This window comes from Apiotrichum porosum (genome assembly GCF_003942205.1).
Source record: "Apiotrichum porosum strain DSM 27194 chromosome Unknown scaffold_3, whole genome shotgun sequence".
NCBI classification, from domain to species: Eukaryota; Fungi; Basidiomycota; class Tremellomycetes; order Trichosporonales; family Trichosporonaceae; genus Apiotrichum; species Apiotrichum porosum.
Window position 1 is genome coordinate 2385718 of NW_021167110.1, and position 25291 is coordinate 2411008.

The 25291-nt window shown below is 56.9% G+C and overlaps 10 protein-coding genes and 1 non-coding gene across 11 annotated transcripts; 6 read left to right on the forward strand and 5 right to left on the reverse strand.

Moving 5' to 3' along the window:
- Nucleotides 1-229: 229 nt before the first annotated feature.
- Nucleotides 230-1620, reverse strand: EHS24_006475 (uncharacterized protein; the record flags this gene model as incomplete). The annotated part of the gene is made up of 5 exons (XM_028621924.1): nt 230-585; nt 642-760; nt 814-1112; nt 1168-1519; nt 1559-1620. The coding sequence occupies 5 exons, from the start codon at nt 1618-1620 to the stop codon at nt 230-232; spliced, it is 1188 nt and encodes a 395-aa protein (XP_028478376.1).
- A 1092-nt stretch (nt 1621-2712) lies between these two features.
- On the reverse strand, nt 2713-4614 carry EHS24_006476 (uncharacterized protein; the record flags this gene model as incomplete). The annotated part of the gene is made up of 9 exons (XM_028621925.1): nt 2713-2868; nt 2908-2936; nt 3013-3162; nt 3217-3355; nt 3394-3542; nt 3603-4018; nt 4072-4164; nt 4214-4400; nt 4443-4614. 9 exons carry the CDS (start codon nt 4612-4614, stop codon nt 2713-2715), a joined length of 1491 nt encoding a protein of 496 aa, XP_028478377.1.
- A 517-nt stretch (nt 4615-5131) lies between these two features.
- On the forward strand, nt 5132-6029 carry EHS24_006477 (uncharacterized protein; the record flags this gene model as incomplete). The annotated part of the gene is made up of 4 exons (XM_028621926.1): nt 5132-5175; nt 5216-5424; nt 5476-5591; nt 5823-6029. The coding sequence occupies 4 exons, from the start codon at nt 5132-5134 to the stop codon at nt 6027-6029; spliced, it is 576 nt and encodes a 191-aa protein (XP_028478378.1).
- A 660-nt stretch (nt 6030-6689) lies between these two features.
- Nucleotides 6690-8597, forward strand: EHS24_006478 (uncharacterized protein; the record flags this gene model as incomplete). The annotated part of the gene is made up of 7 exons (XM_028621927.1): nt 6690-7062; nt 7110-7239; nt 7286-7538; nt 7589-7706; nt 7752-7898; nt 8072-8301; nt 8352-8597. The coding sequence occupies 7 exons, from the start codon at nt 6690-6692 to the stop codon at nt 8595-8597; spliced, it is 1497 nt and encodes a 498-aa protein (XP_028478379.1).
- Nucleotides 8598-8884: 287 nt separating this feature from the next.
- On the reverse strand, nt 8885-10985 carry EHS24_006479 (uncharacterized protein; the record flags this gene model as incomplete). The annotated part of the gene is made up of 5 exons (XM_028621928.1): nt 8885-8933; nt 8993-9021; nt 9088-9111; nt 9215-10410; nt 10460-10985. The coding sequence occupies 5 exons, from the start codon at nt 10983-10985 to the stop codon at nt 8885-8887; spliced, it is 1824 nt and encodes a 607-aa protein (XP_028478380.1).
- A 1455-nt stretch (nt 10986-12440) lies between these two features.
- On the forward strand, nt 12441-14877 carry EHS24_006480 (uncharacterized protein; the record flags this gene model as incomplete). The annotated part of the gene is made up of 5 exons (XM_028621929.1): nt 12441-12792; nt 12884-13095; nt 13136-13903; nt 14113-14323; nt 14366-14877. 5 exons carry the CDS (start codon nt 12441-12443, stop codon nt 14875-14877), a joined length of 2055 nt encoding a protein of 684 aa, XP_028478381.1.
- Nucleotides 14878-15004: 127 nt separating this feature from the next.
- Nucleotides 15005-15092, reverse strand: EHS24_006481. Its single transcript has one exon. It is a non-coding gene; the product is annotated as a tRNA-Ala (tRNA).
- A 678-nt stretch (nt 15093-15770) lies between these two features.
- Nucleotides 15771-17278, forward strand: EHS24_006482 (uncharacterized protein; the record flags this gene model as incomplete). Its single annotated transcript, XM_028621930.1, has 6 exons — nt 15771-15830; nt 15878-16054; nt 16091-16168; nt 16202-16396; nt 16440-16990; nt 17089-17278. 6 exons carry the CDS (start codon nt 15771-15773, stop codon nt 17276-17278), a joined length of 1251 nt encoding a protein of 416 aa, XP_028478382.1.
- A 73-nt stretch (nt 17279-17351) lies between these two features.
- EHS24_006483 (uncharacterized protein) lies at nt 17352-18862 on the reverse strand (the record flags this gene model as incomplete). The annotated part of the gene is made up of 2 exons (XM_028621931.1): nt 17352-18754; nt 18820-18862. The coding sequence occupies 2 exons, from the start codon at nt 18860-18862 to the stop codon at nt 17352-17354; spliced, it is 1446 nt and encodes a 481-aa protein (XP_028478383.1).
- A 989-nt stretch (nt 18863-19851) lies between these two features.
- On the forward strand, nt 19852-21126 carry EHS24_006484 (uncharacterized protein; the record flags this gene model as incomplete). The annotated part of the gene is made up of 3 exons (XM_028621932.1): nt 19852-20169; nt 20244-20809; nt 20853-21126. The coding sequence occupies 3 exons, from the start codon at nt 19852-19854 to the stop codon at nt 21124-21126; spliced, it is 1158 nt and encodes a 385-aa protein (XP_028478384.1).
- Nucleotides 21127-21327: 201 nt separating this feature from the next.
- NEM1_2 (Nuclear envelope morphology protein 1) lies at nt 21328-25236 on the forward strand (the record flags this gene model as incomplete). The annotated part of the gene is made up of 6 exons (XM_028621933.1): nt 21328-21384; nt 21428-21972; nt 22036-22291; nt 22661-22904; nt 22958-23385; nt 23425-25236. 6 exons carry the CDS (start codon nt 21328-21330, stop codon nt 25234-25236), a joined length of 3342 nt encoding a protein of 1113 aa, XP_028478385.1.
- Between the last annotated feature and the right edge of the window lie 55 nt (nt 25237-25291).

A 25291-nucleotide genomic window follows, 5' to 3' on the forward strand; every position in this document is an offset into this window, starting at 1 on the left:
AGTGCCAGAAAAGCTGTTGAGCGCCACTCTCGGTAGGTTCGGTAGGTGCGAGCTCGCTCGCACTCGTACCCTCGACAATCAGTCGTGCTCTGCTCGATCGTATCTTTCTATGCATCATATCGTGACAACAAAAGCTGGGGCACCATTCCGCTTCGGTTCGTGGAACAATATGCCAGTCGACTATGCAGCGCACAGTTCCTAAAAATGCATGACGCCCTGCCGTGCACCACTAGGCGGTTACGGAAGTGATAGGAGTCGCGACGACGGTTGCCTCCTCGCTGAAAGGATAGTCTGAATAGCCCTTCCGAACGTCACCTTCGATAATGTTATAGTGGGCCCATACGTTACCGGCGGAGTTGATGGGGAGGTCGTGCTGGATGCGGTGATAGAGATCAGGGTTGTACATGTACAGAGTTCCGAAGGCGACGGCCTCCACCAACCCGGCCGAAACCTCTTCGTTTGCCTTTTCGCCTGTGTATTCTGCGACGGCGAGGATTTTGGACGTTTTGGCAAGCGGACCGTACGTACGCACGACGTCATGCTTAAATCCTTGATGCACACCGCCATGCGTGGGGTCGCTACCGCCTACGATCAAGTGAGCATTCGGAAAGGGCCTATCGTTGATCGGGACTAGAACTCACTGTTGTACTGCGACAGCTGAATGTAAGCGATACCCAGTTTGTCAAGCTCGGATACCATGTGCTTGTGCGTGGCAATGTTCTCCTCGTGCGAGGAAAAGTACATGTCGTTGTAGCCGCCGCTGTTTTATCGATTAGCAAGCCAAACGACAGACGCACGATGGCCACTACTCACCACGGTGAAAGCTTGATACCGACGCGCTCCGGTCCCCAGACCTTGATGCACCGCTTGATGGCTTCCAATCCAAACCGGCATCGCTTTTCGACGCTGCCTCCCCACTCGTCAGTGCGGCGGTTGCAGGTGTCGGTGAGGAACTCGTCAACAAGGTAGCCGTTGCCGCCGTGAACCTCGACGCCATCGAATCCCGCCTCCTTGGCGCAGCGTGCGGCGTTCTCGTATGCGTCGAAGACCATGTCAAAGTCCTCAAGTTGCGTAGGTACTACGAAGCCTGGCTTTCCAGGAAGGTGACGGAACTGGGGAGCAGGTCAGTGAAAGCTTCCCATGTGGCAACGTCACAGGGGTACAGACCTTGCCACCACGCGCCGCCACCGGGCTGGGAGCGTAGACGGGATGGCCAGACTTTACTTGCTCTGGCGACTCCGGGTGCGCAATTCTGCCCACGTGGTGCAATTGAGCCACAATGGCGCAGCCCTCCTCGTGCACCGCATCGACGACTTTCTTCCAAGCCTGGGCGTGCTTGGAGTCGTAAATGCCAGGGGCATGGAGCCACTCAGAGCCTTGGGGATAGATGTAGGCGGCTTCGGCAATGATCAGCCCGGCACCAGTTTCCTTGGCCCTCTGGCTGTAATAGTAGACATTCTCCTCGCAAGGGTACGTGTCCGGGTCGGATCGGTTGCGAGTCAATGAGGCCATGACCGTGCTACGAAGAGTCAGCCTCCAGCCACGATTGACGACCTACCGATTGCGGAGAGGAATGTCTCCCAGTCGACCAGGACGGGCAAGAGCAGGGTAGCGAACCATGACTAGATTTGTGATAGGCAGTGCTGGTGGGCGTGTGATGGGTAGTGCTGGAGAGCGGAGTAGAAGAGCTGCTGCCTATAAGGCGCTGCGTGCATGGTAAAATATAACCGATTGGCGAGATCTAGATACCCATGCTGTTCATGATTCAGTCGCGCCCGGAATCTCCGTCAACAAGCCACACTCGATTTGGGCTTGGCGAACTTGGCCACAGCAAAGTGAAGTGCAATCTGATATCTGATCCGAGACATCGGATGTGGGGCCCGGCCAAGCGGTCGCTCCAAGCCCAGTCCGGTGCAGAAAGTCATACATATCAAACTCTACATTGCCGACGCAGAATCTGGCTGCCGGCACAGACTCTAGCTGCCGTCCCAACCGTCGAGTACGCTCGAGCAGCCACAAGCGATCGAACGAGCGGTGCCCCGCAGCGTGCCCGTGTGGCTGAAAGCCGAGCTTGCAGTCGTAGTAGTTCCACAGCATCATTGCAACAACGCCAGCAAAACTGCCACCACTGTCGTGTTTCCCTCCGTGAAACAGCGTCACCCTTTCTCTATTGGAGTGCTCCTCCACCTGTGTTATGAGATTCATCTCTGTGTTACACTACGAGGTTGCCTGTACCAGTCGTGTCGTAACGAGCTCCCTTTCCCAACGCCTTTCTTACCGTTGTTGGAACAATTGCATAAGAGACAGAGAGACGTGGGATGCAGCACTACGAAATGCTTACCCTGGGCCGGAGCAGCCCGTGCACAGTGCCCCGCAAACACTTACCAGAAGTCACAGCACACAAGGGAATCCTGTGCACGGTCGTCAGATATACGATGGCGATCGAGACGTTGATTAGTCGTACAGGCGCCACCCACTCGAAACCCCAGCAGACAGCAAGTGCTTGATTGTCTATTCAGGAAGAATGCATCTCGTGTGGGTTTGCGATGTTGTCGCATGGTCCGGGGTTCATTCAATTGAACGACAAATATCATTTTGGTTTTCTATGGCACAAATTTTCTTTACCAGGGCCCACTGCACCTATTCAAAGACGACGCCCCACACATTCTGCCTTCTCAGACCGACCGCAGCTGGTGTCATATGCGAGATGTTTTACGCAATATCCTTGTCCTCAAGGTGAACACTGTTGGCGAACTTTTCGTCGCTGGGGGTGGGCGGGTCCATTACATGGACCACTTCGTTACCATCCGCATTGGCGGCGTCTGGTGCGACGTCATCGCCAAAGAGCTGACCAATTTCCTCGAGAGTCTTGTGAGCTGTCTCAGGAAAGAACAGATAGATTATTACAAAGTTGATGGAGCTGAGACCGATAAAGACTGGTGGTTTGTCAGTACTTGGCAACGGGACAGGTTGGGGCAATGTAGCAGATTGTCAAAACGTCTTGGCACTCACTGCAATAGTATCCCCAGCTTATCTTTGCCATGACAGTAGGGGCCATCGATGTCCACAAGGCACATAAACAAAAGAAGAAGGCCACCGAATACGACATGCCTTGGGCGCGATGGCAGGTCGGGAAGATCTCTGAACAGTACACGTAGGTGGCTATTCGTGATCAGTGTCCTGTCCCTGGAGAGTACGCTAGTTCGTGGGACTTACTGACGTCGATACAGCCCGCAAAGAACGTCACGAAGACGAACAACATTGCAATACCTGTACCCTGACCAACGCGGTTGGTCGTTCCGCTATACTCGGCGATCATGGCTGTGTGGACGGAAAGCGTAGCAATGCACATGATCTGGTGAGGTAAGTTTATCGTACATGCCACACACTCACCAGCCCGATGAGATATGTCTTCCTTCGGCCCAGCTTGTCGAGCACAAAGCCACCACCGCCATTACAAATGGCGCCGAGAGTCATAAAGCCGGCGAGAACCAGGAGCGGTCCGTCGTTGAGCACCCCTAAACCTTGAAGCAGGTTGACTTCTGAACGATCGTTCAGCCTGGAATGCACCCTGGGAACACGGAAGGGTTCAGTAGACTCACGGTAGCTCCACACCACAGTCTGCCCGGTGCACTGATTGACTGCCATTGTGCCAAATCCAGTAAGAAGACGACGCATGCTTGGGCGGTGACGCAGCATACCGAGGAAAGTCGTCTTTTGACGGGCGTCGAGCTCGACTTGAGCGCGAATCGAGTGCAGCGAGGTCTGGGCGATGTGTTCGTCTTCCTCATACGAGTGGCCCTTTCCATGGAGCTTGCGAAGGGTATTGAGAGCGGTGTCATATTGGGCATGGGCAATGAGCCATCGCGGCGATTCCAACATGACCAGTGTACCGCCAGCAAGAGCAATGGTAGGTACTGCCTGCAGAGCACACAAGAGTCGCCAGGCGATTTGGCCGTTGATCATGTGGTAGCAGCCCACACCCACCCAGGTGCAAGTGGCTTGCCCCATCACGAATCTGCCACGTCAGCAGCAATATTTGGGTGACCAGACATTGTCAAAAAAACCCACGTAAAACCATGCATGCCAACCATAGCACCACGGTGCGAGGCCGGCGCAATTTCTGATTGATAGACGGGGCAGATGGTGTTCAGCATACCCGCGCTACGAAAAACATTAGCATCTTCCTTACAATTTACAGTTAGTTACTCACGCAAATCCTTGCAAGAGGCGACCCGCCAAAAACATGCCGATGTGAACAGAGGCGGTCAAGAGAATTGTGGCTACGAGCATAATGACACAAGTCACTTGAAGGGCGCGACGGCGACCGTAGCGGTCCGCGACAACGCCTTGGAAGACGGCCCCAAAGGCACCCCCCGCGAAGAAAATACCATTGAGTGCTAAATGTCAGCTTTGGATATGATTTATGAAGCGCGGCTCACCTCCCTGGATTTGGTTAGCATAGGCCGGGTCGGGGCCGAAGGTGTCAATGTTGTAGTAATCGACGAATCCGGATAAACCAATGATTGTGCTACCTGTCGAGAGAGCATAGCCAAAGGTCAAGGAACCCAGAGCTGCGTATAGGATGCCGAGATATTCGTGTTTCTTGGTCATTGGTGGCTGATGTGTGTGTGAAAGCGCTTGCACTTGGCGACCCGTGGGGCCCAGTCGTCTCGTCGGGGCAAGGTTTATATGCTGCCCTGTGTTCACCAGGTTAACCATACATTTCGCAAACAACATCTCATCTACTCCGGTGACCTGTTATCCCCGTAGCACAGCTCTGAGTGCGTGCCGAGGTGTACTGGTCGAACACGCCCTACAGTCGCGGGGTTCAAACCTCGGCATCAAAATCTCGGTGCTAAAAGAAGGAAACGAAATCGATCTGCGGCCCGATATCTGGTTGCCGGCTGATCACTATTTCCACAAGCCCGAGACAGTCACCTCGTCCCTGTTAATCCCACAGTCTCCCCGTGGGGGAATGTTCTCCCCATTCTCTTTCTCCCTTCGCTCTCCAAACCCGAACTCTATCAAACACGCGACCCGACCTACTATCACAATGAGCGTCCCATGGCACAGCTTACCTCCTGGTGATACTTGCTGCTCAGTCAGACCTCTCGTCCAGGGCAGTCTCATGCTCATCGAATCGGAAGTGCTTCTCAATGGGACCAGCAACGCGTGAGTCTAGCTTCTACGTCACCATGACTGACGATTCAAGGACGCGCCGCCCTTCTTTTGTCTTTCTCATACACCATCCAGTCTCGAACGAGTACCTCTTGTGGGACTTGGGCATTCGCAAGGAGTTTGAGCTGGATTATCCACACCCTTCCTTTGCCTACTTTCAGACGCATTTTGAAGAAGATGTTTCTGATACACTGGCATCGATCGGTATAAAGGCGTCCCAGATCTCCAAGGTTCTCATTTCGCGTACGTGGTGTCCAGAACCTGTAATCGTACATAGCCCGCTCACTCTACTAGATAAGCACTGGGACCATACGGGCAATCCCGCCCCCTATAACAATGCCACGTTCTACATCGGCGCCAAGGACGTGTCCGAGGTTGCGACCCTCAAAGGCAGCGAGCGTGTCATGTCGGTGGATTTCGACACAAATCCTGGCCAGCCTGTTGCGTCATTTGACCGATCTTATGACATCTATAGGGATGGATCCGTCATCATTGTAGATGCTCATGGCCATACCCCTGGACACATCAACCTATTGGTTCGAACCAGTGCGGGTGGCTATATGCTCTTGGCATCAGACGGATGTCATCACACTCGGTTGCTCTCCACCGATCCGGCTCATGCCCACTGTACGTTTGGCAAGTACCGTGCGCACTGGGAGGACGAGTCAATTCCGCCCTCACACTCGTTCAACGAAGATGTTGCCCAGTCTGAGACACATCTCAGCCGCATGAGGGCCTGCGAAGCATCGAAAGACATCCAGGTTGTCATTGCACATGACGAGGCAAAGTGGAAGGACTGGTTCGGGGGTGAAAACTATGGATTAGGGCCAGAGCTTGGCAAAGTCTGATTATGTGATGAACAAATGCACTCGTCTATAGTGAACAAATCAACCCAAAGCAGAGCGCAGGGAGGAGACTGCTTCATTAAGCATAAGCAATAACATACGCCCCTCTTTCCTAATGTCGAGAGGAACGTCCCTCACGTTGTTATTTGTTGTGGAAGTGGGTTACTGGGCGTCAACGTGCAAGGGGGAATGAGCGCGAAAGTTCTTCTGCATGTATCGCCCCACAGGCCGCCGCCCTTTGAATCACGGGATTGAGTAGCATCCGGTACAAGCGCTAGAACATGCCGTCATGGAGAACAAAGGCGTCGTCCAGTGGTAAGCTTTGTGCGCCCTCGGTTCCACTGTCCGGTACGTCGTTGCGGTCGACGTTGGCCACATGGGTAAGCAAAATGTGTCTGGTGGTTGTGGGGCATGTGGGGCTTGTGGGTGATCAATTGCGGGGGACGGGTATGTATTTGTTTCCCGGATGCGGCGTCTACTGGCGGCTTTGGCCAACCGTCGGGCCATCCATCCGGCAATCTAGGCATGGCTCGGCTTGTTTGTTGTAGTGACCGTTCTGTTGTTCCACAACCGTGGTATATATGTGGCCGAGGAGCGAATCACTCACATTATGGGCAACAACTTGTTTTTACCTACACACTCGAGAATCACATCCATACCACCATGACCATCGCCATCACCGACGTGCACCCCAACTTTAAGCTGCAGGACAAGGAGCTCTTGTGCCAGACGGGTTGGATCAACGGCGAGCCCGCCAAGGCGACTAGTGGCGAGGACCCCTTCCCTGTATATGACCCGGCCAATGACTCAGTGTGGGCTTATCAGGAGTCGATGGGCGTCGACGAGACAAAGGCAGCCATTGCAGCCGCTGATGCGGCCTTTCCCGCCTGGTCCAAGACGCCACCCCGTGTTCGGGCCCGCTTGCTCTTGTCGCTGGACACTCAAATCCGTGCAGCCCGAGAGGACCTGGCAATCTTAATTGTGATGGAGACCGGCAAAGCCCTGGTGGAAGCATACGCTGAAGTCGACTATGCCGGTGAGTGAACACTCAGTTCGTCACAAAGTCCAATGCTGATTAAGCAGCTCAATACTCTTGGCTCATGGCCGGCGAGTGCGAGCGGATCGCTGGGGAAGTGATCAAGAATGGAGACAATGCGGGTCTTCGCTACATCATAACCCACCAAGCGATTGGTCCTGTTGGTCTTCTCTGCCCGTGAGTAAACGTCTGATGGGAGTATTTGGATTATGCTTACATGCAGGTGGAACTTTCCGGTGGTGATTGCCCTTCGCAAGATCACCACGGCTCTCGCGGCAGGCTGCACCGTTGTGGTGAAACCCTCTCCCGAGACGCCAGTCACCACGTCGTCCCTGGCAATCCTTTGCAAGCGTGCTGGTATCCCGGACGGCGTTGTCAATGTCGTGACTGCCAGCACACAGTCCACTCCCGTGGTGGGCCAGACCCTATGCGAGGACCCCCGTATCAAGAAGATCTCGTTCACTGGTAGCACGCCGGTGAGGCTAACAAGAAGGCCAAAAAAACGAGTCGCGAGCTGACTGGCTAGGTGGGCAAGCTGCTGATGAAGCAATCCTCGTCAACTCTAAAGAAGATGACCCTGGAGCTTGGCGGCAATGGGGCTTTCATCGTTTTCGACGATGCCGATCTCGAGCGAGCCACTGACGGTGAGTGTGCCACAGCAGCTGAGCACGTGAGACTGACTTCTGTAGCCCTCGTCGCCAACAAATTCCGCGCTGCTGGTCAAGTGTGCATGTGCGCCAATCGTGTCATGGTGCATTCTTCGTTGGTGGACGAGTTTGCCGCGTTGATGAAGACAAAGATCGAACAACTCAAGTTTGGCCACGGATTGGACAAGGGTCAGTTCACATTGTTGCCATGATCCTATGTGCATGAACGCACACGACTGCGCGCTCGACTTTCAGTCCTCCGCGCACGCTGTGGGGCACCCCTAGTTCGATCGCTTGTGGCAGCTAGCTCGTACTCTCAACAGACATGTTGGGTCAGTGGCAGCATCCGTTAACAAACACAGGTATCACCAACGGACCCTTGACTACTCTTCGTGGGGCCGAGCGGGCAGTCGAGCTCATCGAAGACGCTGTAAAGAACGGCGGCAAGCTACTCCTCGGCGGCAAACGATTTGGTTCTGGTTATCACCTCGAGCCTACGCTTATCGTTGGTGCTGCCCGTACCAGCAGAACTTTCTGCGAAGAGATGTTCGCGCCTATTTGTGCCATCTACCCGTTTGAGACGGAGGATGAGGTGGGTGACACTTCTCTGTGTTGACCGGCGTAGGAAGTCTGACAGGGCAGGTTATTGAAGTTGTCAACGACACCAACATGGGCCTGACAAACTACGTGTTTACAACCAACCTGTCAAGGGCATTCCGAGTTACAGATGCTCTTGAATCCGGCACAGTGGCCGTCAACACACCAATGGCTAATGCGGCCGAGAGTCCGTTTGGTGGAACCAAGGAGAGTGGCTTTGGCAGCGAGGGCGGTATTAAATATGGCGTCGAGGAGTTTTGTACTGTCAAGGCCATGGCGTTGGCTCTGTAGGCTAGAATATACGCATGCATCTCTTTTGCCATGTTGCTGGGACGTCCGAAGCGCACCCTTATAGTAGTCTGGAACCGAGGGAGGTGCTCCGGCACAAAATGGCCCTGGCCAACTTTTCCTGCGGTGTGGGCGCGTGCAAAAGGGCTAAAGGGTCATTTTACCACCCAACCATGTCTGTCCAGCCACACGAGTGGGCAGGGGATGCATGGATGAGAGATATGTGTACGACTACTGCAGCTGCTGCTGTATCGCTCCCGTGATCGCCTTGCTTTCCAACATATGCCAGACTACAGCTCGGCGTTAGCATCGACATTGAGGATGAGCGCCATGAAGAATCTGGAGATGAACGAGGTCAGCGCTGGACGTGCACGGCCCCCTCTCTCCGCGAAACAAACCGAGTGAACTCGACCATGGCGTCGGCAGCCTACGTGGGTTAGTCAAGAGTCCGGGTTTCCAGAGTCCCCATTGCGCCGGCTGGCACACTACTCACAACACGCTCGTTGATGGTGTGGGGCTGTGTATATTGTCAGCTAAGTGGCACTGGTCACACAGCTTGGCCGGGTGCCTTCGCATGCCTCATAGCGGCACAGCTGTGCACCATGCCCTCTGCCACTCACTCCTTGGCTTTCAGTATCGGAAATGTACCTGAACCGATAAATGTTGCCCGTGAGGTCCCAGTACCGGCGCGTATCCGTGTTTCCCGTCATCATGTACGGTGCCATGATCAGGTCGTCGGTAGACGAGAGGTTAGCCACGGTGCCGTCCGGGCTGACGTCGGCGCGCGACGCCCAGATGGCGCGCGCTGTGCCCGCAAGCATACGCCAGGCTGGCGATTCAACATTCGTGGGCGAGATGGGAGCCGGTTCCAGGTCCTCGCCCCAGGCGGGAGTGTCGAGGGTCACGGTGCCGACGGCGGTATGTTTGGGCTTGAACGACCGACCAAAGCCCACCAGCGCGAGGTCGAACTCCTTGGCAGTGGGCAGGAGCGTGTCGAAGATACGCTGCTGGAGCTCGGCAACGCTGCTGCCAACGTCGATACGGTAGTTGACAAACGTGGACACGACCTCGGGGAGCGCGTTGATCTTGGCACCGCCGTAGATGATGTCAGCAGCCTGAGTGGTGGTCATGAGAGCCTCCACTATGTTGCCTTGCCCGGGACCCGCCCTGCCGGGCATCGCCTCAATGAGTTTCCGGGGCAGGTGCTTGAATGCCTTCTTGTCCCCCGCATTGCTCTTCTTGACAGCCTTCTTGAGGTCCTTGGGCATGTCGGACGCATAGTCGGCCGCACACTGGAGGAACCCCCAGATGGGCGATGTCTTCTCCAGCCGCGGCTCGTGCGGGTGACGTTCAAGTGTTGCCACGAGCAAAGAGGTCAAGCCAATACCGGTGTGTGCTGGGGGAATACTGGAATGGCCGCCACGGGTAAATACGGTCATGTTGAGGTCAAACTTGCCCTTCTCCGCCACAGCTGGCAGGCCGAATGTCTGGCCCCACTGTGTCTCGATACCGTGCGACGACTCGTCGACGAGCATGGCCATCGAGTCCTTGCCATATTTGGCAAGTATCCAGTCACGGATGGCCGGCGCACCGCGCATACCGCCGCGTTCCTCGTCGTGTCCGAAACCAAGCACGATCGTGCGCTTGGGCTCAAACTTGCCGCGTTCGAGGAGGAGCTCGATCGCGGCCATGATGCCAGTCACCGAGCTCTTGTCGTCGCTAGAACCGCGGCCCCAGATGTATGTGCCGTCATAGTCGCCGCTGAACGGGGGGTGCTCCCACAGGTACTCGGTCTCCTTGAGGACGGGGACGACGTCTGGAGCGTCAGCTGTCGGCCATGCCGGCGCAGCACGCCCAAACCCCACCCTGGTGGCCCGTGAGGAACAACGGCTTGAGGGACGGGTCCGATCCAATCCACTCGTAAATGAGACCCCAGGTATCCACGGTCGTCTTGGTCATCGCCGCGTGGGCGAGCGGGTACGCGTCCGCGAGATGCCTGTGGAACTTCTCAAACACCTCCCACCGCGGGTCGTCGCCGGGCGCGCCCATCTCGTCAAACACCTCGGTCGCGATCCGGACTGAGTCTTGGTGCCATTTGATGATCCGGTCTTTGGCCGCCCAGACCACGCGCGAGTCCATGTCCTCGGGCGAGGGGAGGATGGCCGCAACTTGGCCGCATGCAGCGGAGGCCGAGGTCATGGATGCGACAAAAGTGGGCAGGCTGTTGGTCTGGACCACATGGCGAGTCCAGCTGGTGTGTGTTTGCGTGCCGATGAAGAGGGTCGCCAAGACACCGATAAGGACCTTCTTGGCCAACGACATCCCTGGCCGGGGCGGGGCGCTTGCAGGTGCCGGCGCTGGGAGGAGGTGGTCGCCTTGCTTGTCATTCATGGTGTGACGCTTTGCTGAGAGGATGTGGGCGATGGAGCGTCGTCTTCTATCGTCTATATCTTGACACGGGGCCGGCTTTGACCAGGTGGGCTAGGCGGCCATGTCCGAAATCCGATACGCGGGACCCACGAGGCTAAGCCCAAAGTGGAGGCGGGTGGAATGTCGATTGTGGAGCTTGATGGCCGAGATTACGACAGCGCGTCAACTACAACACATGCTCAGCCGAGGACTGCAGCAGGCTTGGCGTCGCGTCCACAGCTTCCATTGTCATTGCATGACAGAGTACATTCAATCGGTCTGCAGTGATGCAGGTGTGCTGGGCATGTCACCGTGCTTGTCTCTTGCTCAGGTGCATATCGGGTGGCTGTGATCCCTGAACACTTCATTCCCGCACAACATCTTGAGCCGCGTAGCACATTCGGTTCATCGCGGTGCCGGCGGGACACACCGAATGACGTACCTTGCCCATCGTTTGTTCGTTTGGCCCCACAAGGTCTCTCAGGCCCAGGTGATACAGCTCAGATTATCTCAAGACAGGTCAGCAGCCTGTTCCCGAGTGTCTGGACTTGGTCACCGACCGACCGCTGACATGCCGACATACACGGCGTTCAAGGTTGGTGACCTTGAACGCCGTGTAGGAGTGGCGTGGAACCAACGACAAGAGAAGGCTACGGTAGACGACCAAGTCTTTGGCCAGTCTAGATCTCTTGACCGTTCCGCGCACAAGAACGATGCCAGAGTTACGTCAGGGACGATGACTGCCAGCTATTCAGAGCGGCTCTGCTGTAACCAGCGGGCCAGTGACGAGGGAATAAATGTAGATAAGGAGAAGAGGTACACAGATAGGTACAGAACCGTCGAGTCGAGGAGCTCTCATACGGGCTCTACCTAGTATGTCCTGTACTAGAGAGTCGATTTTATGGTCTGTTGTCGCATTTGGGCTGCTACTATGCACTCTAAACCTGTGTACATAGACTGACACTTGCAGAGCACTACTCAGCACGCCAACCAACACAACAGTTTGCTGTCAATCAAATAGAATCTGATTTCTGACCCAGCAATTGCCCACGGACAGCTCCCTTCAGACCCAGTGCACTGCCCAAAGCCTCGTCTTGTTGGGAACATACCAAGCATGACAGGATTGTTCTGCATTTTAGGGATTTTACCGATAAACCTCCTACGCAACAGTTTCAACAGTTTCATCCTGATCAGCTTTTGTCTAACAGTGGAGCTTGTCGAGTTTGTCGAACTGCCAAACATCGTGTGGCACGTCTCGTCAGGCTGCAACCCCAGTGATGTGGTTGAGTGATGCGTCAGTTTCCCATCAGAACCTCTCCCACGGCTCCTCGTGTCGGGCTGAAACAAAAGGTCCTTGGTGTACTTGTGTATTTCTACCATTAACGTGCAGCATTGTTTGCTTGTTGTACCAAACACCTTACTGTCTTCACCACATCCATGACGGTTCCGCCATTGCTGTCCTGCGTCAAGCAAGACGACTACCCTGTTGACACCTGGGGGGCACTCAGCTTCAGCCACGCCAACGTTTTCGATGCCGACCAGATTCCTCCGCACGAAGTTCGGAGTTTTGCTGTGGAACTGCAAGACCAAGTTCTCCGACGCTGTGAAGAGGAGAAGGATTTGGATTGGGGGATATCTAGCCTCTTCATCTTAGCCAAGTTTACCGAGGGTCCTCATAAAATGCGTTTCAACGGCACGCTTGCGCACCGTGACAGTGGTCAACGGCATTCAATTCGACAACACTCAGATCCAGCAGGCACTCAAAGCGCTGATGAAGTTAAAGGACGAAGTAGGTGATGTCACATTCGTATACACAGCGTGCTCACTACATAAGGGAGCGGTTTCGACCCGGGCCAGCACTCGTGACGACTCTGGACTAGTCAGACCTGATTGTCCCTTGTCGGTGAAGTGCGCCCACTGCGTCTTTCGCCACCTTTCGGTTCTCGCCACCGCCGAGTACAAGTCCTTTGCGGTCCACAGGACTCTCATCAACGAGTACGAAACTCGAGTCCATGAGGCCAAGTTCCGGTTGTTGAAGGACATCATCGAGGGCAAGACGAGGGTGGAGTGCACTGCGAGCAGCCAGTACACCGTGAGTTTCTGCCCCGTCCGAGCTGTCATTAACCCAAAAGCCTACTGCCAGCACACCTACGCCATTGAACACTTCTGTGATGGATGTTCGCGACCGAAACAGAACCAAGTGGCAAGACGTTCTGTCCACCGTCGCCGTTCTCAACCTCCCAACCCAGAGAGCGTTTGTTCCTCGGTGTGCACCACCGCAGAATATCGCAGTCACGACAGTGGATTGGGAAACCATCCAGCTGTCCGAGGAGAAGGAGGAAACAATTGCAACGGCAGTGTTTTACCAGGACGCGCTGGAGAAGACCAGAGTCGGACTGGCTCAGGAAGTCTGCTATCTTTCGCAAACGGCCGAACTTTGTGGCGGCAACTTTGGTGTGGCTGTCATCGGCCATAAATTCGCTCGAATGGTGGCCATCCAGCCCAACCGCATTGCCATCGAGTACGGTACCAAGGAAGATTCCGGCCCCACTATGGTAACCAACTTGAGGCACTTCTTCCGCATCAACAGAGAACTTTACGACTGCCTTCCTCACACGTTCATTGAAGTTCGGAACGGCCCAACCGCTCTGCAAATCATCAAGGACGACGGTCAAGACAACCTGAATTTGGAGAACAAGGCGATCAATCAAGATGCTCTTCAGCGTTACCTCAACCTGTTTGCCGCTGCTCAGCTCTCCATCGGCCATCGTGCGCTCTCTGACCACCTCGTCAATGGCCAGTACACTCCCGGTGGTCCCTTGCACCACGAGCTTTATTCACTCGCCACTGTCGAGTTTGAGGAAGAGAAGGAAACAGCAGTACTCGTAGCCACCGCTCGCGTAAGGCTCAAAGGGGTCGCTGAACAGTTGTCTGCTGGCACTACTCCTTCTGCTAACCCTCCCGCTCGCAAGAGACCCAGGCTGAGTAGCCCCACACCGGTTGCGCGAGCAATCACCACCGATTCCACCTCCCCATTCCTAGTCGACCTCTTTCTTCGGTCCCTCCTGAGGACCTTGCACTGGCTATTGAAAGGGAGACGACACCCAAGGGCGACAAGGACGAGGACTCTGAGGAGGACTCGGACGACTCCACAGTGTCCTCACCTGATCTTCACACGCCTCACCGCAAGGATGGCAACGATGAAGGAGGCGCACCCGGAGGTTGGGGTGCAGGAACCAGCAAGGACAACGGGTATCAAGGCCCTGGTGGTGCAGGTGGAGGCCACAACGGCGGTGACGAGACTGAGGAGCGCAACAACAGTGAGCCTGCACCAGACTGTACCCCCGCCCTAACAGCCCCAGGTCCTCATTATGACGACTACGACGGTCCCATCGACTGTGAAGCCTGTGACCCTGATGCGCCAGACCTCGAGGACATGGTTGAGGTTCTCGAAACCATCGGAATGGAACTCATCCTCGTGTCGCTGGCCTTCATGGATGAGCTGCTGGTCGAGATGGCTACCGCTACGGCGTATTTCGCAGCAGAGACCAAGGCTGAAGTGACGGTTGGGCCTAATCGCAAGAGCATGGTCATCGCCACCGACAGGGCCGACAAGATCCCCAGGCGGAAGGGTCGGGGCAGTGACGAGTCGGCCGCGTCCCATCAGTCCACCACGTCTGAGCCTCAACCGCCCAGTGCAGGTTCAAGTGGCACCACAGCTTCTTCTGCCTCGTTGCAGACTCCAGAGAAAGGCGATGTTCGCACCAACATGGATGGCGCAGGTTCCTCGCCTACCAGACAATCTGGTAATAGCAAGGTTGCAGATGCAGACACGCTGGCGGGGCACGACAGCGCCAGAATGCTGGATATGTAAATGAAATATGAACATTGAGATACAAACCCGTTCCCGGTGACTGAGGTTGATTCCTTCCATCCACCACTGACGCCCAGCAGCCTCCCAAACCGTCCCTGACCGCCAGAAGCCAAAAAGGTAATTGTAGTGGACGAGTTAGGAATCGAACCAAAGACCTTGTCAAGTAGATAGATGCTAGTGCTAATGACACGCTCTACCAACTGAGCTACACGCCCAATTACGTAAGTTTGGTTTCTTGCAGTGATAGAGGTCGACAGCGAGAAGCTATGCATGTGAACGGAGCTCGAGAGCATTGTAGAGCATCTAAGGTATTGTTTGCGCTGGTCAACGTATATATGCAATGCTGATGGACGCCACACGGCTCGACTTTGAGACGGGCTGTCAAAACGAGGCTCCAAAATGACACGGAGATGCGCGGCTTTCTAGTGATTTTCACCCATTTTGTGGCAACCCGTCTGAATGGCACCGGGGCACCATATCGCCAGTCCGCACCGCACCGCCGTGCCTGCACGCATGAACAACTGCACAAACTCGCACCGTCACTTAAAAAGAAGGACTCGTGTCTAGCTGATGGCACGTGCGTGTGTGGACTTGGCATGTGTGTTACCCCAAGACTGTTGATGACTGTGGGGGTGGGGCGGGAAGGCCCCAAGCTGCGCTTCGGTGTTGGGAGTGGGGTGGCGAGCGAAAAGAACAGTACAGTACAGTCCATCAATGTAATGGGAACACAGGTTCCAAGTCCTTCTCCGATCACCATTTACTCTGTCATGATCAACATCGACGCCGTGCTGCACAACTCGATTGCGCCCGTATACTCGCTCTGGGTCTCGACGCTCCGTTCCTTTCCACCATTGGTAAAGGAGCTGTGCGTGCTCTGGGCATCGCTCGTTACCATGGCCGCGTGCAACATGGTAGCGCTGGTACACATCGACTTCCCCATCAGCCGCGAGTTTGTGAGCTTTCTGATATGTGTCGATCGTCTGAGTTGACAAGTAACAAGACCAAGAGCTTGGACGTCATCGTGGTTGATCGAGTCCACCATCCGTTATACCTGTCTTCGTCGCCGGCGCCAGCGTTCGTGAATCCAGACAACCACACTGTGGGGTCTGCGGGGAGTCTGGAGGGCAAGGGTATCACTACGGCGAACAACAATGGCCCCATGGGTCTCTTCGCATCAGTGAGCGTCCCACTTCGCACCACCACTCACTTTCAGGGGTCGAACAAAGAAGTGCTCCCAAAAGCCAACGAGGACAATGCCCATGGAACATGCATGTACAATAACGCACCACCTGTGAGTTAAAAGCACGTATACATTGTTGACCAGACCAAGGCAAGCCAGTACGAAGTCCGTCGCAAGCGCCCGCCACCCCCTCGGCCATCACCGCAGACGTTGATCGAGGACATTAAGACCTCTGACGATGCCTTTCAAACAGCCCTTACCGGCAGCAGTAGCGCAACTGCGTCCGAATACACTGGCCAGACCTTGATCGCCATGTGGATGGACCAAGGAAAGCTAAACGTGAGCTCCTCAATCGCCTTCACTGAGCTCATCTCTTCATCAGCTGGTCGACATTGACTGGCCGCCGCCCCGGCACGGCCGGTGCCTCACCACCCGTTCCCTCGCCCTCGTCGACGACTTTACGCGTCCTTTCCTCGGCCCTCTGCCGTACTGGATGCTGCACGAGATGTACAGGCAGAAGAGGGGCTTGGTGGACGTGTGCGAGGGTTCAGTGTCCGCCCATATCCATGACCCGCCAGCATACCCGCGCTTTGGGACAGTGGTGGTCGGCGACATGAGGCTGCAGGGCAGGGCGTGGACGGTGTTTGACGCCCATGCTGGAGGACATGATTTGGTGGCCAAGTTCTACGTGCCGCGGATTGGCGGGTGGACGCGGCTTGGCGACGTCCGCCGCGAGATATGGCTGTACGATCACGTCTTGCGGGGACTGCAGGGGACCGTGGTGCCGCGTTGGTATGGGGTGTATGGCGCGCAGCAGCCGCTCAAGCCGCAAGGCGGGATGGGGGATATGGTCGAGGTGTATGTCGCCCTGACAAAGGACGCCGGGGTGCCTATGACTGGGGACGAGCTGCGGGAGTTGACAGAGGAGGACAAGTGGGTGCCGGGAGTGTGCCATTTTGACCCAGCAGAAACATCATCTTGGACAAGTACCGCGCTCTCCATGCCGTCGGGGTGGTCCACAATGCGCCTAGCCTCACTCACTGGCTCAAACCGCCAGGGGCGCCAATCTCCCAGCTGCGACTGGTCGACTTTGGTCTCGCTGTCATTCGCCCCTCATTGACTTCAGAGCTGGCACAAGTGACGTTGCCCACGGGTTCATTCGATGACGAAGCTGAGGAGGAGATGCTCGAAGTGCGCGAGATGCTGGGTCTGGGGAGGTAAATGTGGTCACATTGATTTGTGTAGTATATTATTGTAATTGTTGTGTATTAAAGCATCATAGTCCTGCCATGATTCACTGTGTGATCTCGTCGATCGTCTTGTCGCTCTCTCCCGCAGCCACACGCTCCATGACACGGAGATACACGGCGTGCAAGTCGTGGGTGTGCTGCTTATCTGTGACGGCGCCATCACGGAACGAGGCCGTGAGTCGTACACCGCCCTCATGCCCGTTGATGCTGACCTGGTATGCCGGGCCAAAGGGCGACGCCGTCTGGCCCCACATGGCATCCGTGGCTCCGGGCGGGAGGGCGTAGTATCCCAAGTTGCTGAACGATGCGCTGCCGCGGTAAGGGTTTTCCGAGGTCGCGCGGCCGTGAAAGTACTTTTCCCAGCCGGTGGGCAGCTTGGGGTCATAGTCCTTGGAGGCCGGGTCGACGTCCGGGTCGGGAATGTGCGCAAGGAGACCCATGGTCATCCGTCCTTCGGTGATACCATGGTCGGATGAGACTTGGTACGCGATTTGCTTGGCAACGTCCCAGAACTGCTCGTCACCAGTGAGCGTCGCCTCCCACTCGGTCGCGGACACGTAATTGTGCGTGATGGCCGCATGGCCCAGCTCGGCATTGCGCTCGTCTCGGGCCGAGCCAGCGGAGCAGTGGAATGGCTTGGCATCCTTGTGGAAGACACGCCAGAGCGCGGCCACCCACGCCATCTTCACCACAGGGTGGAGGGTCGCTACGCCGTGCTCTTTGCCGGCGGCTTTGGCCCTTGTCGTCACGTCCTGGTCGATGGAAACGAGATCAATGTCCTGGGTGCTGTTCACAACCGATCCCTTGACGGCGTCTGCCGGCCAGGGCTCGTCGGAGAGGAAGGGACGCTGGATAAACAGCGGCATCTTCGGGAGGAGCAACTCGCGGAACACGATGGGGAGGAGGAAGCCGAGACTCGGCTTGGTAGAAACGGTCTCGTCGCAGCCCTTGGGACCCTCCCACGTCTCAGTCTCGATATAGTCAATGTTCTCGGCCGTGAGGGCGCGGAGCATGAAGCTTGAACCGCGACCGTCGATAATCGGGTGTGTAAACGCCACGAGGAGATACGCATGCTCGGCGCCAGGCGCGCTTGCTAGGGTGACAGCCCACATGGGCTCTGTGTCATAGTCGACTGCCGAAAAGCGAAGCATCTCGGCGTTGTACAGTGCCAGGGATTCATCGTGTCCCGTCGCCGCCGGAGTGAACGTCACCTCGCGCACAATCTTGTTGGCTGGCCACACTGCACCGGCGACGTAGCCCGGGTGGTTTGTTTTCGTGTCAACAAATCGCGGGTGCAGCATGGGCAGTCGTGCCTGGAGCTCGACGACGCGCGCTTCCATAAAGGACAGCTTGGGGAGCTGGGCGGCTGGGTAGGTAACGACATGGAGGATGGTGTGTGGGTGACCAAGGTTCTGGCGTGTCAAGCTGTACCGCTCGTGCAAGCCCACTGCGCGGTGCGTCAGTGCTGGACGGGTGTGTCCGAATTGGGGCCAACCCGTTGCTCGAACTCACTGGGACGGACTGGCCCGATATCGTTTGTCGTTGCAGTTGTCATTGTCTATTGTTGGCAGAAGAGAGACACAACCAGAGAGAGAGAGAGGGAGAGAGAGATATAAAGGAGGAAGAGGGAGCAAGGGCAGGGCTGTAAGCAAAAGCCATCGCGCGGCGTCTATCGCGAGCAACGACGCGCGCTCATCAACGACCATCCGCCGGGCAGTCCATGCCGCCCGGCTATCAGTGTGTGAGCGGCGGTCATGACGTCACGTGACTTTTCTCCTAGGCGACGCTAGGCGATTGATGGGGGGGGGGATGCTCGTCGTATCGCCTGTTCTATCCATACACATCTCGGCCACAGCATCTGTATGCGCGGCACCGCTGTCCCCAGGTGGCAAGGTGGCCAGGTGGCCTGGTGGCCAGGTGGCCAGGATTGGGTTTTTCTCATGACCGCCGTTACCAAAGAGATCCAGGTCACCAGGTCCCATTTGGCCATTTGGCCATTTGGCGACGTCGGTCTCACTCCCCAGGGCGGCCATTGCACCCCCGACGACCACGGGGCTGAAGCCGTGTCGGCCGTGTCGGAAAGAGTGGTGTGGGCGTATGAATGCGGCCTGATGTGGCCGATGTGGCCTGCACCGGCCTTGGCTACGTCTTGATCAGTGTACCAGTGTCTGCGTACGTCACTGACTGGTAACCTGATCTGGTTGCATCTTGACTTTCCGTGTCTCCGTTGCTCGGCTCATGTTCCATTCCTCTCTTGGATCAACTGAATACACACCGCACCGCCTGTTCCCCTTCTACTCACAGCCCCACGGCCCGTATCGCAGGTGACATTTGCTACACACATCACACGGGTTTCAGGGGGAACCAGTCGGAGAGAGGACCGCAGCGTCATTTCCGTCCTCGAGGCCATGTGAGTGTCGAGAGATGGAGCGCCATGGTGCGGTTTGCCACCCATAACTTGTCTCTTGACACCACCCACTCCTCCCTTTCTGTGTCTCTTTACCCATAAACGCACTGGCACGACCACACGTCTCCGTACCAGCCATGCCGCTTGGCTTCCAGCAGCTATCACGGACTGCAGTCTCGTTTGTGCGCCGGAGCGCGACCCCCAGGCCGAAAAGACCGCCTTCAGAGGTCCCTGAGAAGAACGGCCAGCCAGCCATCCAAATTACCGAAGTGGTGTCCTTGTCGGATGAGCTGTCCTCGCTGGAACTGTCGCCAGAGTTCAATCGCCCCTTTGCCGCATTGTCCGATGCGAGCTCGTCATCACTGTCTACCTCCCCACTGTCAGTGTACACGGCGTACACATATGCCTCGACACTGTCCGACCGGTGTTCAGTCTGCAAGCACACGGAGCTCAAAGTACGTCGTCATCCCACCTGCCACTTTTGTCGTTTATTCCGAGACCGACCGAGACTCATTGACTCACCATTCAGTTTCTCGCTGTCCACTGGCCTGAACCATACGTGGGACTCGACAGCACCACTCACTCGCTCCGCAATGTCGATAACATGGACGTGCGGTTTCGGGGGCCCGTCCCGGCCGTCGTCCTCCTGCATCTCGATGACACGACGGGCACAAGAGGTCTCTTGAGCGAATGTGACTACCTCATCCCCGACGAGCCCCTAGTGGGCGGCCCACTGAAGATTGCCGTGTTTACCATGGAAGGTCGAATCTGGTCGGCATTCACCGCATTCTCAACATCACATCCCGAGAGCACTGATGGGAAACCTGTCACGCTCATTGCCAAATTCACCACGCCAAAGGAGCACGATGCCGACACGGATTGTGTGATGGGTGAAGTCGGACGAGAGGCGTGGCTGTACGACAACAATCTCTGTATGCTCCAGGGGTCAGTCGTGCCCACATGGTACGGGATCTACTTTGCCTGGCAGTCGAGCTATGGCGGTACATCGACAAGCGAGGTCCTGTGCGCCGTAATGGACTATGCCGGCACTTCTGTCACGGACGAGCTTGTGGCATCGCTCTCGCCAGAAGACAAGTGGGTGTGGACTTGCGTCGTCGAACAGTTTCTGACCCACCAGACATGTCATTGCGGACAAGTACCAGGCCCTCCATGACGCTGGTATCGTTCATGTCTCGTGTACCCCCAAGCACTGGCTCTTGGAACCTGGGGCGCCCGTCGACACGCTCAAGATTATCGATTTTGGCAACTCGCTCATTCGTCCAACACATGCCGCAGAGCAAGTGGGACTCGACACGTGGCTGGATACAGAGTATACCGACATGGACTGGCTCGAGGCGGCCAACGCTGAGATGATGGAGGTGAGGGCGGTGCTGAGGATGGAGGACAGCTGAGGAAAGTGACACAGGCCCACAGGGGGGCGCTCAGAAGACATGTACATATAATCCTGTCAGCATGATGACATCCACGGGAGGGCGTCAGTTTGATGCTGATCTGTCTGCGGGCGTCCTGTCGAGTCACCTCTAGAAGGTGCATAATCTGTTATTCACTCTTGCCTTCATCCACTCACTCACTCACTCACCGCCATAACCATCATGACCCGCGCGTGTGGCGACGGTGGCCACGAGGCAGCCACGGCTGAGCAGCTCCAGGTTTGTGTCCTTGCGATTCCTTCCTGACCCGCCGCTCCTCCAGTTCCTGCTTTGCCTCTCTGCTGTCGATCGCGAAAGCGCTACACACTCGTTCAAGAACATTCCACACCTCGACAATGCCTTCGAGGGCCCAATTCCAAGCTCTGCTATTCCTCAATGGCCCCTGAACCCCGACCTACCTCCCATTTCGACCAAAGCTGTTACTGGCATCTGCAAGATTCCCAAGGCCACCTCATGGTTCGATATCAAGAAATATCTCATGCAAGGACGAATCTGGGACGCATTCGAGGCGTCACCGTTTGCTATCTGTGACCCGCCTCGCTCCATCGTAGTCAAACTTACTACGCCGACTCTCCATGACACTTCAAGTGCGAAGCGTTGCTATATTGAGATTTCACGCGAGGCGTGGGTATACCAGCACCCTCTGGCCGACCTCCAGGGAACGGTGGTGCCGAAGTGGTATGGTGTGTGGGCCTCCAAGCAGTCCGATTATGATGGCGTATCGCACCAGGTCCTTGGTGCCGTTCTCGATCACGCTGGCGAGCCTCTGACCGACGAGGATGTCCAGCTCTTGACTCGTGAAGAGAAGTGAGTGGATTTGTTTTCGATCACTGAAGGATCATGTTGCCCAGAGCTGACGGGATCGCCCAGACTCCAGGTCATCCAAAAGTACAAGCTCCTCCACGCTTCAGGTGTCTGCCACTTCTCTTGCAAGCCCAAGCACTGGATCAAGCCTCGGGGCGCGCCCATGTCGTCCCTCCGTCTCATTGACTTTGGCTGCTCCCTTGTCCGTCCCAACGTCCCAGCTGCGCGTGACGAAACGAACATTCGCACTGTTGGCCTCATCGCCCGGTCGGTGCAGATCTGGGAGGAGTCCGTTCGTGAGGAGATGGCGGACATCAAGGAGGTGCTTGGACTTGAAATTGAGGACGAGTACGGCGAGTACGGCGACCATGACAACTACGACCACTGCGATCCCTACGACGACGGCTATGACTACTAGGATGGCTACGGCTGAAGAGAGGAGTAGCCTATGTATGAGAGAACTGTAAAGCAGGAGACTCGTCTCAATAGTGTGTGGACGTTGTAGGAAATGCAACAATGTGGCGAAGAGCCTCCCTGGTGCAGGTGTTGGCACCACCTGGGTCGGCCACAAATGGCAACACAGCTCCGCCTCCACTTGCGGTCATCAGATTTCCTCCCGTCGGCCATGCCTCTTTCATTTGTTGTTGCTCTCCACCCACCCATCCCGACAGCCATGACAGAACGTCTACAGCTCCCCCTCCGCCCAGTTGGCACCTCCATCGCGGCCCATGCTGCCGTCCTCGACCTCCTCGCGGCCCGCCTGGATACACTCGCTTCACGTTCCCGCTGGCCCGCCCGCGTGCCTATCAACTCCAAGGCGAGCTTTGACGGCGACATTGTCCACACGTCCGAGCTCAAGGTCAATGTCGGGGGCGAGTGGTGGATTGAGATGACGGCCGGGGAAGCGGCAGACTATGTGCGCAGGAAGAAGCTTCGTGAGTGCCAGCAGGCGTCGAGGGCGGAGAAGGGGACAGCGCTGACAAAGCAGAGATGCTGGAGGACCATGCACGTATCATGGAGGGCAAGTGTCCCTCCGACCTCACGCGGGCCGTCCCCGTCCACCCACCACCGGGATCGCATGCTATCAAGGCAGCAGATATCCGCTTCGACCCACTGTTCGCGCACCCCGTCCGCTCTGGCCCGTCATCGGAACCTGCCTCTGTTCCGGCCCCTCCCCCCGTTGTCGCCGCTGCTGCGCAGCCCGTCGCTGCACCTGTCGTCAAGGAGGTCAAGGAAACCGCCAAGGTCGAGGGCAAGCCCACTGCACGCGCACTTGAGAAGAGCAAAGCCACAGAACCAGAGATCAAGGGCGAGCTGCCCGAGAGTCTCAAGAAGCTCATGGAGCTCATGAGTAGTGGTCAGCTGGACAAGATGGCCATGCCGCGCGCGACCGAGGGAGGCAGTACCGACGGAACGGTGAGCTATTTGGGTCATAACACCGAAACTGACATCCAGACCATCAACGAAGACGGTCTTCCTATCCACGAGATCCGCGAGGCGCTTGATGGAACCACGCTGGGTCCCACTCCGGAACCTACGGGTGAGGGAGAAGTCGTCAACGAAGACAAGGATGACGACTACTTCAGCCCCGAGGCTGTGAGGCGGCGCGAAGAGCTGCGTCGGCGTATTTTCAACGACGACGACAGCGACGACGACGACGATGAGACTATGGACGTGGACGACAGGGCGTCGCCGATGGACGTTGACGAGGCCGCTCCAGCGTCAGTGGCTGCGACATTGGCGCCGGCCGCTACCCTCGCTCCTGCCTCCGTGTCGTCGGCGCCGACCACTCCGACTACGTCTACCTTTAGCATTGATGCTGTCTCACCGGCTGCCTCTGCGACCCTCTCGCCCTCCCGCGTGCCCAAGGGCATCCTCAAGGCTCCCGCGCGTAAAAAGTCGGTCACGTTCGACTCTTCAGTCCCTGTGCCTCCCGACTCGCCACCCGTCAAAGACCCAAGGAGAATGGGCTTCCCCATCCCACTCGCTGTCGCTCCCCAGGACACCTCGTCAGGCGCCAAGCCCATCCCCATCCTCGGCCAGCCTACTCCGGGCCGCAAACCACAGTCCAACTCGTTTGCAGGCTTCAAGAGCGGCTTCCTCTCGGGTCCTGGATCCAAGCCCTCGCCCGTCCCGCAGATTGTCGAGCTGGCACCCGAGGTCGAGGATGTGCCGGTGGAAGAGCCCAAGAAGAAGACTAGTCTCTTTGCGCAGCGTCGGCTGGAAGCAAACTCGTCGCCGTCGCTGCCCAAATTGGCCGATGCCAAGCCAATGGTGACGATGAAGAATTCGATTGTGGAGAACGCACCCGTCGAGCGCCAACCGACGCCTGTTCCCGGCTTGGACTTGCCTCCTGTTGTCAAATCCGTTCTTCCCAGTGTGAGCCCTATTGGGTCCGCCAGCCCTGCGCTGTCTGGGTCTCCTATGATGCCCAGCCCTGCTCCCGAGCCCGCCACGCCGCTGCCCCAGAGCCAGGCCCAGAGCCAGAGCCAGAGCCAGACGCAACCGCCCGTCATCGTTGTAGACGACGACGAGGACGACTCGGACTATGGCGACCTGGGCGACTTCTCCGACGACGAAGAGGACGAATACAACCTCGACGAAGCTTTGCTCGCGCGCGAGGTGGCCCTCGAGTACCACCGCCGTCAAGCATGGCAGCGCCCCATTGACGAGGACGAGATTGACCCCGAGTCGGAAGAGGGCCAGCAGGTGCTCATGGGTGTTCCCCGCGTCTCGACCATTACCGGCGGCGACGACTCGGACCCGTTGCGAATTGTCAACCCGACTGCCGACGACTTGAGCCAGTTCCTCCGTGTCGGTCGCGCCGAGGACGGCGAGCTGGTCTTTGAGCCTCCGATGGTGGATGACCAGAGCGAAAGTGAGGGCGAGGACGACGATGAGGCAGCGAGGGAGAGGCGGGAGAGGAGGGCGAGGAGGCACGACGTCATGGAGCGGCTGTTGAGGGGTGAGTACGAGGACACGCCTGCTGCCCAAGACCACGCGGCTGCTGCTCGTCACCGGCAGTCTGAATGGCAGCAGTCTCTCCCTCCTGCTGTGGCCAGTGTCGGGCCTGTCGTCGAGGAGGTGGACCCCGGAGCAGCTCCTGCCCCCGTTCCTGTGCCCGCACCAGTGCCGCCCAAGGTCGTGCAGACGCGCGACGTCGTGGAGCGTTCAGCCGGTATCGCGGCCGCCGCTGCCGACGACCCGGCACCAGCACCACCCAAGAAGGTCTCACGATTCAAGGCTGCGCGCCAGGGCCTGGCCTAACCATAGAGGTGTTTGGGTATCTAGTACATCATGCACAATGTCATCTATCAAAAAA